The 25,703-nt window shown below is 27.8% G+C and overlaps 3 protein-coding genes and 1 pseudogene across 3 annotated transcripts in view; 2 read left to right on the forward strand and 2 right to left on the reverse strand.

Annotated features, from left to right (window-relative positions):
- The window catches only part of LOC111633420 (protein arginine N-methyltransferase 7-like), a 32,243-nt gene extending 27,577 nt beyond the window's left edge, over window positions 1–4,666 (forward strand). The window contains 2 exon segments of the mRNA XM_023377985.1: window positions 1,694–1,851; window positions 3,739–4,666. Of these exon segments, the coding sequence (XP_023233753.1) occupies window positions 1,694–1,851; window positions 3,739–3,991 (411 nt within the window). The 3' untranslated portion in view covers window positions 3,992–4,666.
- Window positions 4,667–4,675: 9 nt separating this feature from the next.
- Window positions 4,676–24,201, reverse strand: LOC111633026. Its single transcript, XM_023377553.1, has 11 exons — window positions 23,831–24,201; window positions 17,259–17,745; window positions 16,020–16,194; window positions 14,254–14,300; window positions 13,988–14,134; window positions 12,039–12,093; window positions 11,418–11,598; window positions 11,188–11,310; window positions 10,950–11,111; window positions 4,882–4,947; window positions 4,676–4,814 (listed from the first exon to the last, which is right to left on the reverse strand). The coding sequence occupies exons 1-11, from the start codon at window positions 24,011–24,013 to the stop codon at window positions 4,731–4,733; spliced, it is 1,710 nt and encodes a 569-aa protein (XP_023233321.1). The 5' UTR covers window positions 24,014–24,201; the 3' UTR covers window positions 4,676–4,730.
- Window positions 15,058–19,155, reverse strand: LOC111633400 (annotated as a pseudogene).
- A 77-nt stretch (window positions 24,202–24,278) lies between the features above and the next one.
- Window positions 24,279–25,703, forward strand: part of LOC111633410 (disks large-associated protein 5-like) — a 10,323-nt gene continuing 8,898 nt past the window's right edge. The window contains exon 1 of the mRNA XM_023377978.1: window positions 24,279–24,491. Within this exon, the coding sequence (XP_023233746.1) occupies window positions 24,371–24,491 (121 nt within the window). The 5' untranslated portion in view covers window positions 24,279–24,370. The remainder of the gene's footprint in view (window positions 24,492–25,703) is intronic.

Consider the following 25,703-nt stretch of genomic DNA (forward strand, 5'->3'; position numbering starts at 1 on the left):
AATCATCATTTAATTTTTAAAATAATCAAGTGACTTCCAGTCCAGATTGGAAGTTCATATATAGTTTCCATAGTTTGTAAGTGTTCCATATCTGGTCTTGATTTTCATCTAAGTTCGTTTCTTGAGAGTAATGAACGACAGACAGAGGACAATGGTAATGTATAGGTCTGCAATTTGAAAATTGCAGTCCAATGAATAACTGTTGATATGAGTATTCCTAAATATCTGATCAGAAGTTTCAATATTGACTTATAGTGATATGTTTGAAGTTGAAAATGATTGCGAATTGCAGTCTCTACTCTTTTCTAAATCAAAATTTGCCATAAGTTAAATTTTTAAAATTTCTATTTGTTATTTTTTTCAGATATTTTCATGCAATTAAATTATATCATTTGTTTCAATATATAAAAAAACAAATGCTTAATGTTGTTAAAGATTTTCTGAAATAGAAACTAATTTTCTTTGCTAGTAAAGATTATTTCACTTTAGAATTTTAAAATAAAATTCTAGTGATAAAACCCAATAAAATTTTCTGTACATAGCATATATATCCACTTATGGATAGATAGAGATATTGGAGATATGCATACATATCTTTATTTATGCTATAAAATAAATTACACAAATTATAACTGTGTTTTTTTTATTGGGCAGCAATTTGAAAAAATTGTAGACCCATAAATTCCTTGTTGTTCATCTGTCTAAGTTTAGGGAAGGAGGCTCCGATTAACTGTATATGAACTTCTGGTCTAGACTGGAATCATTTGAATCCAATTAAAAAATTTTTTCCTGAATGGAGTTACATACATGACTAGCATGATTCTGTTGTTATCAGGATCAAATTAGTAGCATTTTGTCTCCTGATATACAGGGGACAAGATGCTACTAATTTGAGATGGAGAATTTTAAATTAGATAAATTAAAAATATGATTGTCACAATGTCAGGCTCCAATTTTTAATGTCACAATAAATATTTGCTCATTTATATTCTTTTAAAAAAAGAATTGTAGTATTGAAAGTAGAAATGTTACTCAATTGCTAACATTTGCAATCGCATTCTGTTTTATTAGTATTAAGTAGTTATAAGTCTTCCTACTAACAGCCACTTGGCACTAACTTCTACACTTAGCTATTTGTGACTTTATTTAATTCAATTATTGGTGTTTGCTATACTTAGGTTTTATTTTAGACCCTTTGGGGGTACTATGGCCTTGCAGCTTAAAAACTGCACACCAACATCAAACACAGTACTGTAGCCATATGTATGCCGTTCAGAGGGATCCTACCTTTCTCTACTGTCTATCTCCTCTCCCTCTTCCCTCCCCTTACCCTCTTTTCTGCTGGCTAAACACCTTGTGTACAGCCAGTGTCTTTCTTGTGTGTACTTAACATTCAAATGCATAAAAAAAATTAAAAACTTAGTATTTTAATCTCAGAATAGTTTTTTTAAATTTAAAAATGATATTTAAATATCAACCTTTTATATTCTACTTAATTTATAAAATATGTAATAATATCTTCAATTATAATTTGTCTGTCTATTGAAAGATGTTATAATTGCATGATATTTTTTCAGTTGACATTAAGGAATAATGCTATAAAATTATTAAAAATTAATTTTCATAAAAAATTTAATATTCCAATCAAAAGAAGTTTAAAACTAAAATTTAATGATGAGAATTTTTTTTGTAGGAAGCAATAAATATTACTGACGATCCAGTAGAACCTCATCCGCTATGGGAATATCCCTGCACGGCTCTGTCACAAAGTTTTGAAATGATGATGTTTGATCTGACAATACCAATAGGAAATACCATATGTGAATCCATCGGTTGTATTAATTTACAGAGGTGAGAATACAAAGAAAATAATGAAGAATAACTTGTTATATTGCATTTAAATATATTAATTTTTAAATATAGATACAATATGATTTATGGGAAGTAAATTCAAAACAACATATTTCAAATTGAGACAAAATCTAAATGAAATTGAAAATTCTGAAATATTGAACATTTATAAAATAATCATATAAAGTTCTTCTGTATAATTGTAAATCAATGAAATAATTCAAATTACTGTATCAGAAAACATTTTTATTTCTAGATAAAAATGTTTACAAACATCAATAACTTGTTTACTAGTAAATTTTAATAAATTTGTAAATATTTTTTCCATAGATGAGTTGTATAAAATAGTGGTTGGCCACCTTTCTGAACTCACAATTTTGAATCCCGTGAACCACTGTCATGAATTTTTTAAAGAATGATACAAACATCTATAAAATAATGATCATATTAATAAAGTAAAATGGAACTTATAATTAAACAAGTGAATTTCATAAAACAAATTAGTGGGAAGTTTATTGCTGCTTCTTTGAAATAGATTTATGGATTCTTGGCTCTTTTCCTCAAAGGACAATTGCACTCACATTATTATTGATTATTTATTGATATATTGGCATTATTTATCAATAAACATTGTGTGTTTGTGATTAGAATAAAAACCCCCCAATGAGTGAAGAAAAGCAACCAAGCAGTTTGTACTTCTTTTGTAATACTTCACACGATCTTGAGTTGATCACTGTCCAAATTTCTCCATAGACCACCAGTTGGCAATTGCTGGTATACTTTGATATTAATCTTACTGATTATCTGTTGTCATTATTTTATTTAATAGAAACTTTCAAATATTTTTTCTTCATAATTTAAAACATTTGTGGTGCACTGCATTTTTGATTTAAATATGTAAACTTCTATTTTATGAGAGAACTCAAAATTTAAATTAATTGCTCTAGTTTCAGATTATAAAAATCCAGCTGTTTGATATTTTTATCTGTCAAGGCTAAGTAATTTGTCTAGTAATGGATGGTTAAGTCTCTATTTATATGTTAAATTTAATAATTATTCCAAATTAAATTTTTTCCATTCTGGAAGTAAAAATCAGCCTTCAGTGGGACTCAAGCCTGCAACTCTTGCTTACCATGTGGATGCATTACCAATCTGGAAGTGAAGATTGAATGTAAGTCTAGACAGCTGTCTAGACTTACATTCAATCTTCACTTCCAGACCAATTTAGATATATGGGTAACTCATGCTTGTAAAAACCCATGGCTCTCAGCTGACATATATATATATATGTCAGCTGAGAGCCATGGGTTTTACAAGCATGAGTTACCCATATATCTAAATTGGTATATATATATATACCAATTTTATGAGTTACCATATATCTAAATTGGTATATATATATATATATGTCATGGTGGGATAAAAGCATATTTGTATGAAATTATTAACAATTGCTTGATCACAGAAAAGATATTGTTGGCCATCATTTATTAGACATAGCAAAGAATTAAAACATTCTTCACAAAGCTCAGTTTTATCCAGAGTTATTATCACTATTTGAAAATATCTATAACATCCACATTTGTTGTTACAACAAATGTGAATATTATAAATACAACAGACTTCAATGATAGGAAAACAGACAAATCTGTAGGTGAAGAATGTAATAAGACTAGGAGAATAAATCTCCAGTTTGCCATCTTAGTCAAAAAAACAGAAATCTACTTTTATCAGTAGCTGATATTTTGTTATAAGCTTAGATTTATACTGTAGTTTGTCTTTGAATTTTATGTACTAAGAGAAGATAAATGACATTTTTATAATTAGAAAAATTTTTTTTAAATATGATTGACAATAAAATAATAATCTTGTTTAATATATTTTTAGTGCTGGTACATGTAATGGTATTGCTATGTGGATGGAGTATCAAATGGATAGTGATTCCACAATTTCTAATGGACCATTAGAAGTAAAATTGGGTGAAGAAATAAAATGGAGTAAGACTACCAGGCAAGGTGTCCACTTCCTTAAGAAACCAATTCATGTTCAGCGAGATCAAAAACGTCACATGAAATATTCAATAGTCTTTAATCCATCAGTGGGTCATCTGTCATTTAGCTTTGATGCCGTGCACAAATAGATTTGCTCCATTTGGCAAAGTCAAATCTCACAAAAATGTCTTCAAGGTTAATAATGGCTTGATTACCATCAAGCTATCATTTTAAGAAAGAAAATACATTTTCTTTCTTAAAAACTATGTTAAAAAGAAATACTCAATTGTATGTTTAAACTTAAACATGAATGTTCATTGTATATAATCATGTATTTATAAATATGCAAATTCATCTGTCATATCCTATGCTTCTAAATGGTCTTTCAAGAAGACATCAGCATAATGAAGTTTCTGATTTTATTTAGTTCAGATCCAAGTAATGCTGAGATGGATAAAAGTGTTTTTCTTTATATAGAATTTTCTAATTTGGGATATTGGTTGTTATTGATTATAAATATTAAATCATAAAAAACTGGATGTATCTTATTTTATACAAGTACATGATATACTGATCAATATCAAAAGTTTATTTTAATCATCCTGTAAATTCATGGACGAAAGGTTTTTAAAATAACTTTTATTTATCTATCAAAATGATTGTCAACTGAAAAATAAACTTGATATATAAAATGTAAAAGATATAAACATTTATTTTTTTTTTTGTTCTTTTACAAATTCTATAAAAATGAAAATGGTCCTTTCCCAACTACATAAATTAATTTTCTTTTTGATTAGTTTAGTTTTACAGTTTCACCACACATAACATCCAATATATGGACAACGTTTGTTCTGGTGAAGTTTTGTAAATGTATATAAACGTATACATCTAAGAAGTACTTTGTTTAGGAATTCCTGCATCATCTAAAAGATGAGCAGATGATATCTCTATGAGTTCTGGTCCTGTGCCAACCTAAAAACAATTGATCATTCAGTACTCATTTATAAAAAAAAGAATCAGTCAAAATAATAATTTTTACCTGTGTGTGAATCACATACTGCAAACCTCTATGAATAGGAGAAATCTGCATAGAATTGATAAGAGTCTGGAAAGAAATAATATTTTATAGATAATTATTCCATCTGACTAAAACAAAATATATAATACATTTTATTTTATCAAAAACGTTACAATACATTGAGATTCAAAAATAATTTTGTAATGTGTACACTGTAGACTTTCTAGCTAGAGAGTTGCAGTGTGACTAGAACTATGACAACGACAGAGCTACAAGTCCAGATCAGTGCTCTACCTATTTCTTCAAATAGATATTTTAATACATACACTCAATGAGTGAAGGCAAACATCCCAAGTGGAACAGAAAGCATATTAATATTCTAGCTTCAGCAATATGGAATGTTTCATTGAAAAGAGTACCATGAGAGAGACAAAAAAATGCTTAAACATTTCTAAAACAATTAACTCAACACCATAAGTTGGGTAAGAATGTTAAAAGGGAGGAAGCAGTGATGTTTCATGGACAATTTCTTAATTTTTTTCTTTTGATTCATTAATACAATAGTAGATGCAGCAATCAGTTGTCTTGTTTGCAACATGTTCAAATTAATTCTACAATGCTCTAGACCAGTGATGGCAAACTGTCACCCAAGTGACAATTTCAAGGCACCTACATTGAATGCTTAGATTTCAAAACTAAGTTAGAAATTACATGTGTTTTTTTATATCATATATAGTGTGAAAGTAGTATCCTAAAGCTGCCATGAAAAGTCTTAAAGGTTACTAATTGGGAATCTCAGATGATAAACTTATCATTGAATAAACAGATTTTCCATTTGATTAAAATTTGTTAATTTTAATCACATCATTATGTATTTAAAGATGAAGTATTTGTTTGAGTTTATTGTTATCTACATGAAAAAATTTTTTTTCAATTTGACCTGAGATTTATTAACTCCAAATATGTCCTCAGAAAAAATTTTTCTACTACTGCTTTAGACAGTTCTCTACATCAAAAATACATTTCACTGTATACAAACAATAGCTAAGCCTCATTATAGTTACTCTAGCACCACTCTAGCAAGAACAAATTGATTGTGTGTATTTCAGTATGAAATACATTATGACTAGTCTCACTAGAGAATAGAAAATCTATAATTAAGTACAATTTTCTCTACAGTTTATGCATAGATTAATAGCATGAGGATACTTCATTATTTGTTAAAGTTGTTAAAACACCAGGTTTTATTATGAACTGATGATTATTTTTGTAAAATTTTACTATTTGGATTACTTTTAATGGAACGTAATGTTGATTATTAAATTAAGATTATCATTAAACTATTTCATACTGAAATACAATTATCTGTATACATTGTAATTGAAAACATTTTAATACAAAAGTTGCACAATTTTTGAAATCTAGAATAAAAGTTTGAAATATTTTGCTATTAAAAAAATTTTAAATGATAGTAAATGTTTTTTTTTGTTCCTTTTACTAGATCTTTCAGTCACTATGTTTTAATTGAAGAACAGAAGAATTCCAAAACTGATGTAAAAAAAATTATATTTTTCTGCTTGGAATCACAAAAAAATAATAATGTTTTGATAGTTTCAGCTTTAGGGCCCACCAGTTGCAAAATGGTACCGGTCCCTGAACATTGGGAATTCGGTCATGTTTTGCACCTCACCAGTTTTTTTCCACATCTGTAATGCCCAAATAGAGGCCACTTACCCTTAAAAAGACCTCCCGAAAGGCATTCTCCCTAGGCAGATCGCCCAAGTGTTGTGTTGTGTTGTGTTGCCATAACTTAACTAAACAAACAAGTTTCAGCATTAGAATTTACAATTCACTCAAGCTTAAAACATCATACTTTTATTTAATGATATACACTATAACATAGAGAATACAACACACACAAAAACTATATGCCAAATTCAACATGCTTGTGAGATTTCTCTGGTTATTCAAAATATTCAGTTATAACTGATCAAATTATCTTTATTTTTCCTTTATAGAATGGGAGCATGACATATGCGTTTTGGATCAAAGTTTTAATTTATCCGAAACGCATATGTCACGCTCCCATTCTGTAAAGGAAAAATAAAGATAATTTGATCAGTTATAACTGGATTTTTTGTATATTATAACATTTAATAACCAGAGAAACTTCACAAGCACATTGAATTTGGCTTATAGAGAATATAACACATTGAACTTCTATTTGCCTAGAAAAACTATTGATATTATGTTTCCCCAAAGATTGAATTTTATTAACAAAACAGTCAATAAAGAATTTACTAATTAAAATCTGAACAGTTTTTATCCTTCAATATCTGTTTAGTCTCTGGCATATGTTTGATAGTTGCCAACATTCTTTCATTTTTTAAATTTTACAAAATTTTTAGTGTTTAGCTATCTTCAATATATCTAAGCAATAAAGTTGGCATTTCATACTGGAATGGATATAAACAAATGATTAGGTCTAACAAATTGACAAATACTGTAACATTGAGTCTGTTCTAATAAGACTTCATTTTATTTACAAAAAATTTTACAATTCAGTGAAATTTTAAAATTAAAAAGTTTTGTAATAATTCGTCGCCAGAGGGAAGGGTTAAGGATAATCTACATTTGACGGTGCAATTTTCCAAGTGGATATAAGGATCTGAAACTCCCGAACAGAAAAGGATGGAAAACTCAAGATGTCGTAAGATCATCAATTCCAATTTTTAAAAAAATTTTATACAGTAGAGCCTCGCAAACTCGGCCTAATGTGGACCAAAGGGTGGCCGAGTTTGTGAAAATGCCGGGTTATCGGGAATAGGGTTAAAAAAAAATAAGTATGAGTGTTTCCTCAGAAAATACTGTACTGTACTTGTATGTATTGTTTACTTGAGAATACAACAGAGAATAAACTGTCCAAATACCCTTAAACAAAGGAAAAGTACGTCCTTTATGAAGGCATAGAGCCTTTACTACATGAAAATGAAAATTAATGAATACACTGTGTACAGTAATTTACCTGATGAGACAGACCTCAGAAAAATACTTTATGAAGCATAAAGCTGTCTTTATCATGAAAATTAATTAACAGGATTTTTTTGTCCTGCCAAGGTGTGGCCGAGTTTTCGAGGCTCTACTGTATTTTTAATTGGATAATTTCTATATCTTAAGGATTAGTTTTCCTAGGTGGCCATGTAGCCTATAAAGAAAGATCGGGTCATCTGAAGTTTTATTCTAGAACAAATAAATGGTGGTTGACAAAAAGATTTTTGAAAGTAATTGTCTTTTTATTTACAAAAAAATTTACAATCCAGTGAAATTTTAAAATTAAGTTTTTAAATTTATTATCTGAGCTTTATAAAAACACAAGGCAAATAAGTGATAGTTTAGCTTGTGTTAAATGCATTGTCTTTCCATGACAAAGGAAGAGATCTCCTAGTAATACTGTTTTTTCTTAAGAACACCATAGGAAATATAAATTTTCATATTCATAATCTAAAGTTTAAAATAAAAATTACCAATTTCGTGTAACTGAACATGTAAGATTTTAATGCCCATTTTTAAAAATTCTTCATTAATACCAGAGCCATCATTTTGACCATTATTTCTTTGTGCTGCAATTTTTACAAATGTTTTTGTCTTTTTGTAGAATATATCTGCTTTAAAATTGCATGATCAATTTTGACTGGCTGCTGCTAATATTTTAGTAAAAGGGTGAAAGTTGATTTCCTTTACAGATAAAAACAAAAAAATATTCTGATATTGAAAAGATTGAAAGATACTACATTTTGAGAAAAATTCAAGGAATTCTAAAGCATGTTCTTCATCAAAAATAAAATGAAATTTCAGAAAAGCTTGGAAAAAGTATTGAAAAATTCATCACTTGGAAACTGAATATGATAATAAATAATCAGTTTGATATTCTCTTCTAAATCAGAAGAATATTTACCAAAAAGAAAATTTAACAGAATTAGAAAGTGGAATAATTATCAAAACTCTTGTGACAAAAATACTTTGTTGCATATACTTCTGCTACTAACTCAGTTTCATATCTTTTGACTTTGGAATTATTAGAAATTTGGTGGAATTATATCTGAAAATTCTTTAAAAAAATATGTAACAACATTTCTTTTGTTAGGCCATAAGTAACTGATTATTTTTTGAGTCTTCTTTCAATGTCTTGGAATAAATTTTGGGAGATCTTGAAATACACAAGGAAATAAAAAAGTGGCTTTACAAAGTCCAACTTAAGTGTAACTCCAATATAGTTAGTAACAACCCAAATTGGGATGCCCATTTGAAAAAATTGTAGACCTATAAATTCCCACTGTCTGTTGCCTATCTGCCTGCCTGCCTGCCTGTCTGTCTTTCCTTGGCTCTCATCTAACTCTATTTGTAACTAAGCTTTCCATATCTGGTCATTAAGACCAGATATGGAAAGCTTAGGGGGCAGGAGACCTCAATTAATTATATATGAACTACCAATGCAAATCGGAAGTCATGTTATTTCAATTCAAAAATTTTCCCTTGAAAGGAGTTAGATAGATGACTGGCAAGACTCTATTGCTAACAGAAAAGTATGGTATACAGAGGCAAGACACTACTAATTTAAGGAGGAAAGCATATATTTTAAATTAAATTAATTAAAAACATATGATTAAAAATTGCAACCTGGCATTTTGATGATGTAACAATAAATAATTGCTCGTTATCAATTTAAATTATTAGAATGACAGTATAGGACAGTTGTGACATGTTATTTGGAAATGCTAAGATTAAAAAAATAGTCTTGTTAAGAAATCTGAGCAATTATTTGATATTTGTGGACCAAAAAAATTCACCTGCTAAAATCCACTATCAGTTAGTTTGTCAAGGTGTATGTGGACAATGTCATGTCTCTTTAAGCTGGTGCAGAATAGTGCTAGATATTTGTTCATGGATGAAAAATATGAGTGCTGAAAACCACAATATCATCCAAGATGCTCAACAATGAAAGTCGATACTGTAAGGATTGATAAACTGATCCAGGATTATAGGTAATTTTGGCACAATGTGATGTACCTTTCAGCTGGGTCTAGTACATAGAACCATAAAGATTATTATGCTTGATAACTTACAGTATTGTAAGGACTTTTCAGTTTACTCTTTCAGTCCTGTGAGGACCAAGATGCCTTTTTTTCATCATCATTGCCTTGACCAACAATGAATGGACAAAATAGTGAGGGATGAGCTCAACATAGCTATGACAGACAACCCTTAAAAATTTCATACAGTTGCTCACCTGGATTTGACCCAATCGCCAGAATGGTAGGCTGACATATGAAAATTATTATGCAAGTAATTATGATTACAAATAAAATTATATAGATTATATTATCCAAAACAATATTTTTAAAACTTTAAATCAAGGACCTATTGCAGACTTACAGTATATAAAAATACTAATTGGGGAAGAAGTGTCTACTATTGCCAAAAGTCCATTAAATGGAATGTGTTTTAAAAGCATGTATCATATCAAACTTCTATTATTTTAATATGTCTTGTACATTGTAATGTTCAGTACATTGGATCAGTGACTCAATAAGTACAAACTAATGAATCCTTTAGTGTGCTTTATCTATAAATAGAAAAAAGGCAAGAAAGTTTTCCTTTAGGGCAAATATTTTTTCCATTAAATTGAGAGTCTATTGTATTACCATTATACAGAGAATAAGATTATTTTATCATACAGCTTGAATGTTAAATTAAGCCAAATACTTATTTATGTGTACTTGATGTAATAAATTTTTTCCTTCACTAATTTCCTTTCTTTCAAGAATATTAAAACCCTGCAGATGTCAAGAACTTGCTCCATCATTCCTAATTCCATCATTGTAGATCTCAAGAAATTAGAAACAAATAGTTATTTGTTTCTAATTTAAGGCACAAATGAAATCAAAATATCGAATCCAAATAAAAAATTTTAATGTGTTTCCATTCTGATCTGACTAAATTAATATACAATTACAGTTTTTGTGAGTATTACATAAAAATATTGATGCTTAATATATTTTAATTTTAAGTTATTAAAGCAGAAAACATACCTCTGATAAATGTTCTAAAGGCATAACTGGAAGACCAATGAAAAACTTTGAGTTATCAACATTTGATGGAAAGAAATGTTTTATGAGAGCTGCAACATCAGAAACATTCTGTTCCAACATGAAGAGACAGGCATTTGGCCCAGCATCAAAAGTATAGGCAATCTAAGAATTATTATGAAATATGATTAAATTTTTTCCTTTTTAAATGATTAATATAATTAATTAATTAATGCTGAACCTTATTAACTCCATAAAAGGCATTGTAACTGTGAACCAGATCCATGATTGCCAATGATACAGCATTCACATAACGTAATGGAGGATATGTGTCCATACAGATAGCATGAAACTGATTGCTATCCTGCAATTAAATGTATAACTATTTTAAACATGATTATAATTCATTGTGTTATACTATTAAATTTTTGATTTTATAATAATAATTTTATTGATAATTTTTAAACTTACTTTCATTGTGATTTCTGCAAATTTTTGGAAATTTTTTTCCAAGATTGCATTAGTGATTTCTTTTATTCTATGAGGAACAATGTGAGCTGCTCTATATTTGAGTAAATCACTTGTTATAACACTTGAGCCCATTCCTTGAGTACTACTAGTATGTTTTTTCTGATCATTTACCTTTAAATAAAATAAAATAAATTTTATTAAAATATTCAATTTTACATTTATTTTAATATTTCTTGGTTACTTTATTTTAAAAACATTTTTTTTGCTTCACCATATTGTTTTTTTAAAACTTCAAAGTACATATGATCTTATATAAGTTATATCGTGAAATTATTACAGTACTTAAACATTCTATTTATTCTAAAGACATCCTAAAGGTGTTACACAAAACACCTTTATAATGAAACTTTTATTTCATTGTATTTCATAATGCAACATGTAATGCTCAAAGACAATCTAAATGAATATTTTATCATAAAATCACATTGTATTTAAAACAGAACAATAAATTGTATAAAATAAATGTGTTCTTACTTTAAATGGCCTGTCTTAAATTTAACCTTAATATNTAATAATATACTAAAAAAAAATTGAATTTTATATTAAATTACGTAAGCATACCTGGCAATTTCAGACAAATCAGCTTCTACTTTGAATAATTTTCCAAGTGCATAAACTAAAAGAAAATATTACACATTTTTAAAATGTCTAAAAGTAAAATTGCAAATGTTAAATAATTTTTTTTTTTTTAACTTTTAATGACTATTGAGTAGCAATTTATTATTGAGAGAGAGAAAAAACTGACAATATAAGAAATAATTATATAATTCCATATGTTGTTAATAACGCTATAATACATATATTATAAGGTTATTTCTATATATGTCATTTATAATTTTATCAAAATCTGCAATAACTGTTCTAAACACATGTTTCTGTCTATCAATATTACATGATATGAATAGCATCTATTAATAACATGAATATATAAATTTCAAAAGAATTTACTTTATATTATTGATCAAAAGAATAATGATGTAAACTACAATTTATTTGTTAGAGTTTAATTTTTTTTATTAAAAGATTAGTAATATAATTAAATATTTTACACTGATAAAAGAGATGCTTAATTTATTAGAAGTAATAGAAATTATCAATGATTTTAGTATTTAATAGTTTGTTGGAATTTTATGTGAAAAATATTTCTTTTATAAATACCAAAATTACTAATTATAAATGAATAAGAACAACTCAGATACATAAATTCAGATACATAAGCAAATTATTACTAGTTATGCCTTGATATCGATCTGGCACAGTACTAGATACCATTAGGTACTGTCAACCTAGTATGACATAACTCACAAAAGTAATAGAAGACCCTCATATAATGCAGTAAATATGTTTCATGTTATGTGAATCTATGAGTCCCATGGGTTTATATGTGGATTATGTGAAACTGTTTATAAAAGACAAAGGTTTATTATTTATTTTAAAACATATTGTAAGTTTAAAGATATAAAATTATCTTTTATTTCATTTGAAAACAAAAATTAAAAGTATTAAAAATATATCTGGACAATAAATTCATTTAAAATTCACATGCAGAAGAAATACAAGTCTTCAAAATTGTCCTTCTAACATCACAGGAACAATGTTACATGGCATTCTCTGCCATATAACATTATCATTCCTGTGGTGTTAGAAGGTCCAATTTATTTTTAATAATTGAGAAGCATATTCCATATGGATGCAAGTGCATATGGAAATAAAAAAACTATAGTGGAAAGAATATACATCTGTTTGTAGACAAATTTGAATTAGATGCTATTTTTCCTATTGTATTATGGGCCTATTTGACACAAACTTATAAACAATAGAGCTTGCAATGAGTAATATTAAGGCATTAGTTCCAATATAAGAAATTTGGCACTTATATCCATTTGGAAATAAGCTCTGCAATTATAATTTTAAGTTGTACCACCACCAGAGGATTTTTAAAAATTTTTGCATATTGAGGTGGAGATTGAGATTAAAATCCAGCAACTGGTTGCTGGATTTTTTTCACTGAATTTCAACCTATCCAAAATTTTAATTATTTTCTTCCTGTGATATAAATTTTCTGCTCAACTTTGATTCTTTCTTGATTTCAGTAGTCATGGCTAAGTAAAAAATGTTTTGTAATATAGAAATACTTTAACTGTTCCTAGAATCCTATTGAAAAAGGACATGTCCTGGTTGCTTAGATGGTTAAACTACTTGGTTTGCTTCAGAGGGAACTTCTGTAGTATACTATCTTTATTCCAGTCCAGTCTGTTTATTTCTTAAACAGACATATATAAATGGATACAAAATTTAGACTATATCATTTTAGATGTTATTTATTATTGAATATTGTACATATATAGATAAATTAAAGCCATCAATAAATTCCAAGCCATGCTTGAAATTTTCAGATATTTTTGATGAATAGAAATTTCTAATGAATAACCTTAATTACAAGTTAAATCTAGTCTTCATTCTATAATTTTTCTTTAAAACTTTTCTATTATTTTGTAAGTAATCCATACCTAAACATGCATAACCAGCTGCAGATGAAGCTAAACCTGCAGCTGTTGGGAAATTATTACATGAACAAATGTGCACATGAAAATTAAGATGATGGTCATCTTTTGAATCATCATCATAAGTTTTTCTTTTTCGTGCTCTTCTTCTTACTAAAATAAATTAATAAAATTATTATTATTTATTAATTCAAATATGAATAATTAAATATGTTGAATTATTTTGAAAAATTCAGTAATGATTTTGAAAATTTCATTTTGTTATTTCTTACTTTCTCTCAGGCAATTTTGCAATCTTGGATTTTCCATATCTTGTTCTCTATGAAATTATAATAAAATCCACAATAATTTTCACAATAAAATAAAAATTTTAATTTGACAATAATTTAAATTTTAAAAATTAACCAAAATCATTTTATAATAAAAAAATAAAAATAACTTTTCTAGCATTTAAAAGTAGTGTCTATTTTTATTATTTTTAAGTTAATTTCTCAAAACTGATTTTTTAAAGCAATCTTAGCAACATTTAATAGTATAATTAAAAATAAAGATATTTCTATCCCTAATATAAAATTTATTATAGGAAAAAAAAACAATGGAAAAATAAAATTTGATAATAATAAATAAATATTTTGTAAATATTTTAAAAAACTATTTTCTGAATCTAAAATTATAGTACCGTTTCTACTAAGAAACTGGAAATTGTCAATGTTTAGNGGTAAGTAAAACTCCTTGTTAATTTTAAAATTTATCATTTATTTATATTTTTTCTTTAATCCTTTACAATTTTAAGCATTTAATTGTTCCTTCCTCTCTTCCTTGGCATGTTGTGAGATTTCTGATAGTTGGATAATAAACCATTTTATTCTAATTCGTCTTTTTAAATTATTTTGAGTTGATATTCAAATTTGGAAAGGGGGATCCCTAGATCAGTAAAATAGGCGAATTTCCTTCTACAACTTTGGTTGTTGTTCAAGATACAGTTAAGGTTTTAACAAATTTCGAGCTAATACATAATTAGCAAAAAAAGGTTGAAATAAAGTGAACAAACAAAAATTATTACAAATGTCGTAAGTAACAGTTCACAAATGCATATATAGAGATATTTTTGGAGGGGGGAAATGGTGGTATTCACATTTATAAAGAATATTAGTATGTAATTGTAAGAAAATAAACCATTAGTTTCCAGTAAGAAGTTCATAAAATAAAGTTTTAAGTATATCAATTAGTTTTAAATAAAATATAATGCTCATATTTAAATTATCATTATATAAAGATTTCAAAATCTGATTTCGTTTTCTAATTTAAGCTAATTAGCATACACAGACTCATACAAAAGTCTGTAAACATTTGAAAACTAATTGATTAAAGAGTGGAAGATAAGGATGATAAATTTTCAAAAGCATTTTGTGTAAAGTAAATGTCAGCTCCTATTAATTAATTCAAATTTGTTGTTAATCTTTATTGTGTAATATAATTATTTAATCTTATTACTTTTTTAAACCCTTTTTTTAAATTTCAATGCATATTGTATATCTTCTTTCACATTTTAGTTATAATGCTATGCATTTTTATAATTTAACTAGATCATTAGGGTAATGCTTAAATTAGGGAAAAAATAAATTGTTTATTTTTTTTGTGGTCCTACCCTCCAGAAATATTCCAACTGATCTCAAATTACTACAGAAGAAATTTGAACTTGATATATTAATATTTAGAGGTAGCTCAACAGCCACAAAGTTTATAAAGAGCGATTTACGACAAATGAAAGCATGCAAGACTGTTTTGATAAACCAAACTTGTTTCACTTTTTTTGACAATTACAAACAAATTAAGTAGGCATGTAGACGCTACAATATTCAAAAACTTGATGGAAGAAACATTTGATCAAAGAAAAATTTTTAAACGTCACAAATTACAAAATTTGAAATTTTCAGTACAACGTTCAATGAAACTTCATCAATTTATTTTGGTACAGGCAGAGTGTCTCTCTTTCTTGCTGTCTGGATAAGCCTGATGGTGCTGTTGAACAACTTGCAGCAAATACTGAAGTTGTAATTCATTATGAGTCATTAGGCCACTGAATTCCTGGATGAATGCAACCATGCATTCTACATGGTCGTTAACAACTTTAATGGCATGTAATGACTCTGCAGCCTTCTGGTAGTCCTCTCTATCTTTCCACAGGTCAGTATCTACTGTGAGAAATGTATCTGGAAGTTCCATTAATTCAAACAGAATCCGTGATATAAAGTCCTCAAGATTTTTTCTCTGAATGTGTCCAAGTCAACACTGATTCACTTAGTGTGGCTCTGTTCAGTGTCATCATCATTTTGCATTGCAGTAATCATTAGCCTGTTTGTAGCAGAACTTACATTGTTGTCGAAAAAAGCTAAAACAACCAAATCTGGCAACAAATACCATAAATATTTAGAAATTTGAGAGATGCTGCCTTGGATATTGTCGTGTTGATTGTCAAGTATTCAAGAAGTGATTTCAGAAGATGAAGGGCATTGTTTGCAGCACTGGCTGCCAATGGAGCTGAAATCTAGGCTTTCAAGTACACACGTGCAGCAAAGACACACACATCCTGTAGTCTCTTCTCTTCTTTTTTTGTTAAATGGAACTTACTCCTAAACATCCACACCTTCAAACTGTAAATTACATTTGAGAGCCAGCATGCATGATGCATGACTCCAGGTGCCATAAATCACACCCCTCTCTGTGGGATTAAACCAAGAAAGATAATAACAAGTTCAGTGAATTCTCTGTAGTCATCTATTGGCTGACTGTTTTCCAGATGGTGTTGTTGAGTATGCAAACAGCTATCTTTAATGTCTTTGCAGTGATCTTGATACTGTGTTGTTTGTAAACCCTGTTTCATATTTCTATTGATCAATTAACTGCCAAAGATGTTGAAATCGCTTAAAGAGTGGAACTTCCGGTGATGATGTGGATCCCAGACAGACTTCAAACACTGCACCAATAATCAGTTCCATTACATGATGCCTGCATGCTAGTGATAGCAGCTCCTTGCCAAGCTTCTGTTCTAGGAGGGCACAGGTGCCAGCAATCAGCCAGTGTTGAAAATTGTTTTATCAAAAGATATTGCTTGAACTCTATCAACAATGCCCTATTCCTCTAGAGCCATGTAGACAGATTTGTCACAGTAAGAAGGCTGTAAACTCCATTGTCAGAAACAATTTACTGAAAATTTATCAACTTGTTCTTTACTTGTAAGATCAGCAATGATTTTACCATCCCAGTAGTACATTACATGCAGTTTGGAACTTGTCTTGTAAAGCTGTTGCTTGCTGTGTCCTGTGTTCAATTCTTCTTCTGCGAATTGTATCACGATTGAGGGTGATATCATCAATTCCGTGACAGAGGCTTTTCATAGTTTCTGCAATAACAAAGGTTGCTTTACAATCAGATAACTTCGTCCTGTCAAAGGCAGCTGCTAGCTTTGGTGTGATAATATTTGTTATGCCTCTCTTTCTCTTACTTGATGTCTGAGATAAGCTGCTTCCAAATGCTCCATCACTAGTTACTCTGTCTCCTTTACAGCTTGCATCTTCTTCAGTATCTGTGCTGCTGCTTGAGGATATTAGTTCTGCTATTTCTTTATCAGTTCTCTTCATGTCTTCCATTCTACATTTTCTGTTAGGCATCCATTCCTGTCTTTGTGCTGATCGTTTCTCCTTTGCAACTAATTTTGCATCCACAACTACTATTGACCCTTTACGTCCTTTTTTTACGCTGAGCTAACAATAACTCACGATCCTCTGGAATTTTTTATCATTTCAAGTGCTCTAAGATGAGAGATGTCAAAAAGTTTGTCTAATTTACTAACAAATTTAGCCTCATTTGTTTTCTGTGTCACAGATTGTTGACCCTTGTTTTTCTTCAGCAAATGTCATTATTCAAATATTTGTTTTAGTTTGGTTATGCAGTTTCTTGGATCCATCATTGGGATCCTTGCCATTTCATAAAATAAGGCCAGCTTTTTGACTGTAACAGCTGATGACTGTCCAATAGTTTGTTTCAGTTGAAGATAACGATGTAAAAACAAACCAAGAGTCTGATGTAAGGATGGCAACTTGTTGCCAATTAATTCAGTTACTGTTGAACCAAGGAGGTATATTTCAGTTTTAGATCTAGTTGCCGCCGCTGCCATATTTATTATTTAATAACTTTGCCAAAATGAACAAAAATGTATTATGTGATTTGTTTGAGCATTTTTTGGATTATATACATCTGATGATATCAGCAGTCCTCTAGCAATGTGCCTGAACTTGTCCATACAAGCCAAATAGCCAATAGATGCTGATGTAAGCAGTATGAGTAATTGAGTCAGCCTCAACCAGAAACAGGGAAAAACATTTGCAGCAAAACTTGATGTCAGCAAAATAATGATCATGAATCATGACAGAAATTAATTTTGTGGAAATGTCATGTAACTAATGTGTGATTAATGTGTGAGTAATGTGTGGTTTATTTATTGAGATGACCAATTACAATTTTACAAACTGTTGTACTAAAATGGATACATTGTGGTTCAAGCTCGTGATTGCCATATGCTCATCCTTACTATTTGGAATCTATAAAACTTCACCAATGGAGCTACCAGTAAATATTCACTGATGGAGTAGATTTTTGGCACAAATGTTTTCTATATATATTAGAATGGAAATAGAGGGTAGGAGATTCACATTTACAAATTTTGAAAAGCTCCACCCTATAGATCAGCTAACATGATTCACAATACTATTAAATTTTAAGACTTTTTTTGTTATAAAATATACTTTAAAATAAAATTTATCTTAAATGCAATTACAAAAGTTACATGATAAATAATAACAACTCTAGACTTTAATCAAAAATCTAAATTATTACAGGACTTGTGAGCAATTTGAATAATAAGTTAATTACACAGTTTATTGATTACATGCTATATTTTAATGATTGGATTTTATATTGTTTGCTGTTTCATTAATTCAAGGTCACCTGGAAAAATAACCAGCACAAATCATATTGATGTTTGAATTTTATAAAAATTTATGCATTTTTTTTTTGTTTCTGTCAGGATGATAATGCTATATAATTATGAAGCTGTGATAATATAAGTTTTTTTGCTTATTTTACATTAATTTTATGTAATTTTAAATGTAATTTTTCTTCTTCATTCACAATCATGTGTTATTATTAATAAAGAAGAAAAATACCTTTTGTGATATATATTATCAAAAAATTATTTTTACATAATAATCAAAGATAAATATACTAACAATTATTAAATTAGATACTTTACATTTTGATAATAATATAAATAAATAAATAAATAATTTAATTAATTTATTTATATAATTATTTAGGAATTAAGAATTGAGAAGGAAATATTTTATATTATAAACTGTAAAAAATTTACCCTTTTGTTAATAAAACTCAATTTTATCTTTTATAGTAGCAGAGTTCAATATGATAGATGAATCATCATTAAACTGTCATTTTACTTAAAGTTATCTTTAAATTGCGGTCAATCGAACTGATCAAATTTCCTGATACAATACTATTATCTTTAAGTATTGCAAGCCTATTATTTTTTCAAGATCAATAAAAAGTTTTAGATCTTTCACAAGCATTAAACAACTTCTGAATATTTTCACTTTAATAACTATTGATCATTGAATTTTATCTTTTTATTCCTTTATTATTATTACTGTATACTTAGCCTTCATTTTCCTTGCTACTTAAGTAAAAAAGTTTTTTTTTATACTAAAATTTATTTTGATTTCTCTATTTTTAGTTTTAAAATATACAGTAATAATGTTTTATTTGAAATATATTAATTTATACATTCTGTAAATTAATATATTATTAAAGAAATTCTGTGTAATCTGTATATTTTATTTCATTCAATTCATTAATAAAAAACTATATTCAGATTAACTGTATATGTAGACTCAATTCATGAATTAAATGAAATGGTCTTACTATAATAATATATACATATATAAATTGTTTGTTAAAAATATAATAAAGCATTAAGATATTTAAGAAAAACCTTTAAAAAAATACATCTTTCAATATACAAAGTATACTAACTGAAATAGAACTGTTTTATTTGGAGAATTTACAAACATGTTCAGAATCAAGTGCTTTTGGAGCTATATCCATCCTTGAGATTTACAATTCTCTAAAAACAGTTTTTAAAAGTTCAATTAGTACTGATTCTAGTATAAAATCACAAAAACAAAATGGAATATTCTTGAAACTTTCAAATTTTTTAAGTTGAAAAACCAATTACATATTTGTGAGACATTCTAACTGAAATAAAAAGGGTCTGAATGTGCATGTGTAAATTCTCCATATAAAGCAGTTGTTTTAGTTTGGACACAAAATGTACTGAAAAACATTGTAATTTAACATTATAAAACAGCATTTTAAATCAAATAAGAATCTCTATTGAAGAAAATTTAATCAGACAGATGTTTGAATTATTGCCAAATCATAATTTATTTTAACAAAATGTTATTTAATTTTCTTTTCACTAAATGAAATATATTTTAAAATAAATAATATATATTTTTTTATACTTTTGAAAGGTCTTATATATATAAATATAGCTATTGAAATAACATATTTCATAGTATTATAATAAATTTCAAAATTATTTTTCATTTTAAACATAAAATGTAATACATTTGATATATTAAAATGTTATTTACTTCGATAGCTAATGTTAAATTTAAAATGTGTCATTATTCATAAATCAATTAATTAAATACAGTTTATTAAAAATGGTAAGTGATATTTAATTAATATTATGTTACTCATTTATAAATACTATATTAATCAATTTTTTAATTTAGATTATAATTAGAATTATAATCAATCAAATGATCAATCTTGTGAAGTTTTCAAAAGAGAAAAGTAATGTATGAACTGAATAACATTAAATATTATTATGATTAAATTATTTCATCAACCATTTTCTCACATTTGAATATGACTGTTCACCTTTAAGCTTAATTTATTTTCAGATCCTGTGAAGTAAACTAAAAATAGATCTAATTTTAAATCATTCAAAAATGATTAATTATTTTAATGAAATTTTAAATAATAACAATAAAAAGTACATCTTTCGAAGGTGGATATTGCAAAATTTAAATCGATTTCGACTATTTATAGACGAGGAAATATCTAAAACATCCGCGAAACAAGTGATCCCACGTCACTAAACACGACCCGTCGTTTAACTTTAAATTAAACAACGTTGACACCACCCGGATACGGAAAAACGTATCTATGGCATGACAAAAACAAAGATATTTTAAAAAATGTTAATGTTATATCGTACAATACTTGATAATAGCAATGTTGACCGGCGCTCTAGCAGTCACCATCATCACGTCCATCTTCTCTTCCCCGTAATCTTCATTCTCTTCCAATCCCCAGACACGAAGCAATCTCTTGAGCCGTTTCAATGCAATGACCGATAAACCGGCAACGATAACCGATAGTTGGTCAGTCATGCATGCGATCCAGTTCTTACTTCCTACCTCTCCGTTATCGCTCTAAATACACGTCTATCATGTTCCTTTACTCATATTTGAGCTTCTCTACTCTGCTTACGTTCCGCAACTTTAATAACCGACGTGACTACCTCGATACGGGTGCCATTTTTTTGCCTGTATTGATAAATCGATCGTTTAAGTTTCTCGTACGCCGCCAGGGGGATATAAGTCACATTTTAAAATAGGATTTGGGCGGGATTATGTAACGTGTTTCGACTTCGTATTTAAAGTCTTGTATCGAGTTTACAGATTTGTTTTTAAAGCCCTTTAAGTTAATTAGAAAATTGTCTTGCCGTTCTTTCGAGTTATAAAGTGATGGAAGACCGTGACGTTAACTATTTTCGCCAACTTCTTCAAAATGAAAAGCAATTCCTGCTTCAGTTAGGCCAAAATTGGCAGAATATTCTTGATTCCAACACAGAAATTAGCGAAGAAAGTAATTATTTTAAGTTATATAATTTCCAAGTAATATTATATATATGTGTGTGTGTGTATAGATATATATACATTATTTTTTTACATAATTTTTTGTCAAATTTAGAAAATACTGCTTAATTACTACTTATAAGTGATTTGTTTGGATGTAATTTATTATCAAGCAATCTCTAAAGACATTACAAAGTCATATATTAGGCAGGAAAACTCTGCGACAATAACTTTTTTAATGTAGTTAAATAACTTCTAATGTATTGTTTTTAACTATAAATTGTTCAGTTACCAAATTATTACTAAAGATAACTTCAGTTAAAATGCTGTTAAATTACATTTTGAACCATGTATTTGTCAGAGCTTAATTTTGGATTTCTCACTTTAATATTTTCTTTTAATTATTTTAATGAAATTTTAAATAATAACAATAAAAAGTACATCTTTCGAAGGTGGATATTGCAAAATTTAAATCGATTTCGACTATTTATAGACGAGGAAATATCTAAAACATCCGCGAAACAAGTGATCCCACGTCACTAAACNTCATTTTAATATTTTCTTTTAATTATTTTAATGTGATTTTGATTCTATGAATTATAATGTATCCTAATTAACTTTTCAATAGTAATATAAATAACAATTAATTAAATAGGTCCAAAAATGAAAATTATCAGGTTGGTACAAAGTTTTCTGTAATTCTATTATTAGATTGATCAGAAGTTGGATGAATTTAATGATCTTTGTTAGGAAAATTTTATTATGTTAATTTATTCAATGAATTTTTAAGATTAAATATTTTCTAATAACATCTGGTAACTTTTAAATTTGAGATATAAACATATATAATGATATTCACATCATATAATGTTGTTTTGCACTATACACTTGCATCACCTGTATACATAATGTTTCTGTATAAGAAAAAATTATAAGGTTGAAATTATCATTTAAAATTTTTAATATTTCATATTTGAGTTTATTGATAACCTTATATATTAGGATTAATTATCATCTTGAATATCATGAATTTAAATTTGATTTCATAATAGGTCTATTGTATTTATCCATTTAAAATCACTTGTTTATGCCTTTAAATTCTAAGAAAGTCTTAATAAATTATAATAGTGAGACTAGAAATGATTGCCATTCTGTTGTTTGTAGACTAGGGGTTCTCAACCTTCCTTGCTTATTGACCTCTTTCCAAAATTAGATTTAATTCACCAACCTTTTTCTGCACTGATGCAAAATAAGAATAGTCTAAATTAAAAATATTAAATACAGTTTATTAAAAATGGTAAGTGATATTTAATTAATATTATGTTACTCATTTATAAATACTATATTAATCAATTTTTTAATTTAGATTATAATTAGAATTATAATCAATCAAATGATCAATCTTGTGAAGTTTTCAAAAGAGAAAAGTAATGTATGAACTGAATAACATTAAATATTATTATGATTAAATTATTTCATCAACCATTTTCTCACATTTGAATATGACTGTTCACCTTTAAGCTTAATTTATTTTCAGATCCTGTGAAGTAAACTAAAAATAGATCTAATTTTAAATCATTCAAAAATGATTAATTATTTTAATGAAATTTTAAATAATAACAATAAAAAGTACATCTTTCGAAGGTGGATATTGCAAAATTTAAATCGATTTCGACTATTTATAGACGAGGAAATATCTAAAACATCCGCGAAACAAGTGATCCCACGTCACTAAACACGACCCGTCGTTTAACTTTAAATTAAACAACGTTGACACCACCCGGATACGGAAAAACGTATCTATGGCATGACAAAAACAAAGATATTTTAAAAAATGTTAATGTTATATCGTACAATACTTGATAATAGCAATGTTGACCGGCGCTCTAGCAGTCACCATCATCACGTCCATCTTCTCTTCCCCGTAATCTTCATTCTCTTCCAATCCCCAGACACGAAGCAATCTCTTGAGCCGTTTCAATGCAATGACCGATAAACCGGCAACGATAACCGATAGTTGGTCAGTCATGCATGCGATCCAGTTCTTACTTCCTACCTCTCCGTTATCGCTCTAAATAAACGTCTATCATGTTCCTTTACTCATATTTGAGCTTCTCTACTCTGCTTACGTTCCGCAACTTTAATAACCGACGTGACTACCTCGATACGGGTGCCATTTTTTTGCCTGTATTGATAAATCGATCGTTTAAGTTTCTCGTACGCCGCCAGGGGGATATAAGTCACATTTTAAAATAGGATTTGGGCGGGATTATGTAACGTGTTTCGAATTCGTATTTAAAGTCTTGTATCGAGTTTACAGATTTGTTTTTAAAGCCCTTTAAGTTAATTAGAAAATTGTCTTGCCGTTCTTTCGAGTTATAAAGTGATGGAAGACCGTGACGTTAACTATTTTCGCCAACTTCTTCAAAATGAAAAGCAATTCCTGCTTCAGTTAGGCCAAAATTGGCAGAATATTCTTGATTCCAACACAGAAATTAGCGAAGAAAGTAATTATTTTAAGTTATATAATTTCCAAGTAATATTATATATATGTGTGTGTGTGTATAGATATATATACATTATTTTTTTACATAATTTTTTGTCAAATTTAGAAAATACTGCTTAATTACTACTTATAAGTGATTTGTTTGGATGTAATTTATTATCAAGCAATCTCTAAAGACATTACAAAGTCATATATTAGGCAGGAAAACTCTGCGACAATAACTTTTTTAATGTAGTTAAATAACTTCTAATGTATTGTTTTTAACTATAAATTGTTCAGTTACCAAATTATTACTAAAGATAACTTCAGTTAAAATGCTGTTAAATTACATTTTGAACCATGTATTTGTCAGAGCTTAATTTTGGATTTCTCATTTTAATATTTTCTTTTAATTATTTTAATGTGATTTTGATTCTATGAATTATAATGTATCCTAATTAACTTTTCAATAGTAATATAAATAACAATTAATTAAATAGGTCCAAAAATGAAAATTATCAGGTTGGTACAAAGTTTTCTGTAATTCTATTATTAGATTGATCAGAAGTTGGATGAATTTAATGATCTTTGTTAGGAAAATTTTATTATGTTAATTTATTCAATGAATTTTTAAGATTAAATATTTTCTAATAACATCTGGTAACTTTTAAATTTGAGATATAAACATATATAATGATATTCACATCATATAATGTTGTTTTGCACTATACACTTGCATCACCTGTATACATAATGTTTCTGTATAAGAAAAAATTATAAGGTTGAAATTATCATTTAAAATTTTTAATATTTCATATTTGAGTTTATTGATAACCTTATATATTAGGATTAATTATCATCTTGAATATCATGAATTTAAATTTGATTTCATAATAGGTCTATTGTATTTATCCATTTAAAATCACTTGTTTATGCCTTTAAATTCTAAGAAAGTCTTAATAAATTATAATAGTGAGACTAGAAATGATTGCCATTCTGTTGTTTGTAGACTAGGGGTTCTCAACCTTCCTTGCTTATTGACCTCTTTCCAAAATTAGATTTAATTCACCAACCTTTTTCTGCACTGATGCAAAATAAGAATAGTCTAAATTAAAAATAGAATGAAATAAAAGAATCAATTAAAAATTAATAATAATTTTATTATTATACAATTTTGGATTTTGATTTATTTATTTTTTTGTTAAAATTTTTTAAAAATGCATCAAATTATTAT

Source organism: Centruroides sculpturatus, unplaced genomic scaffold (genome assembly GCF_000671375.1).
Source record: "Centruroides sculpturatus isolate CEXI.00-Female unplaced genomic scaffold, Cexi_2.0 scaffold110, whole genome shotgun sequence".
In the NCBI taxonomy this organism is placed as follows: Eukaryota; Metazoa; Arthropoda; class Arachnida; order Scorpiones; family Buthidae; genus Centruroides; species Centruroides sculpturatus.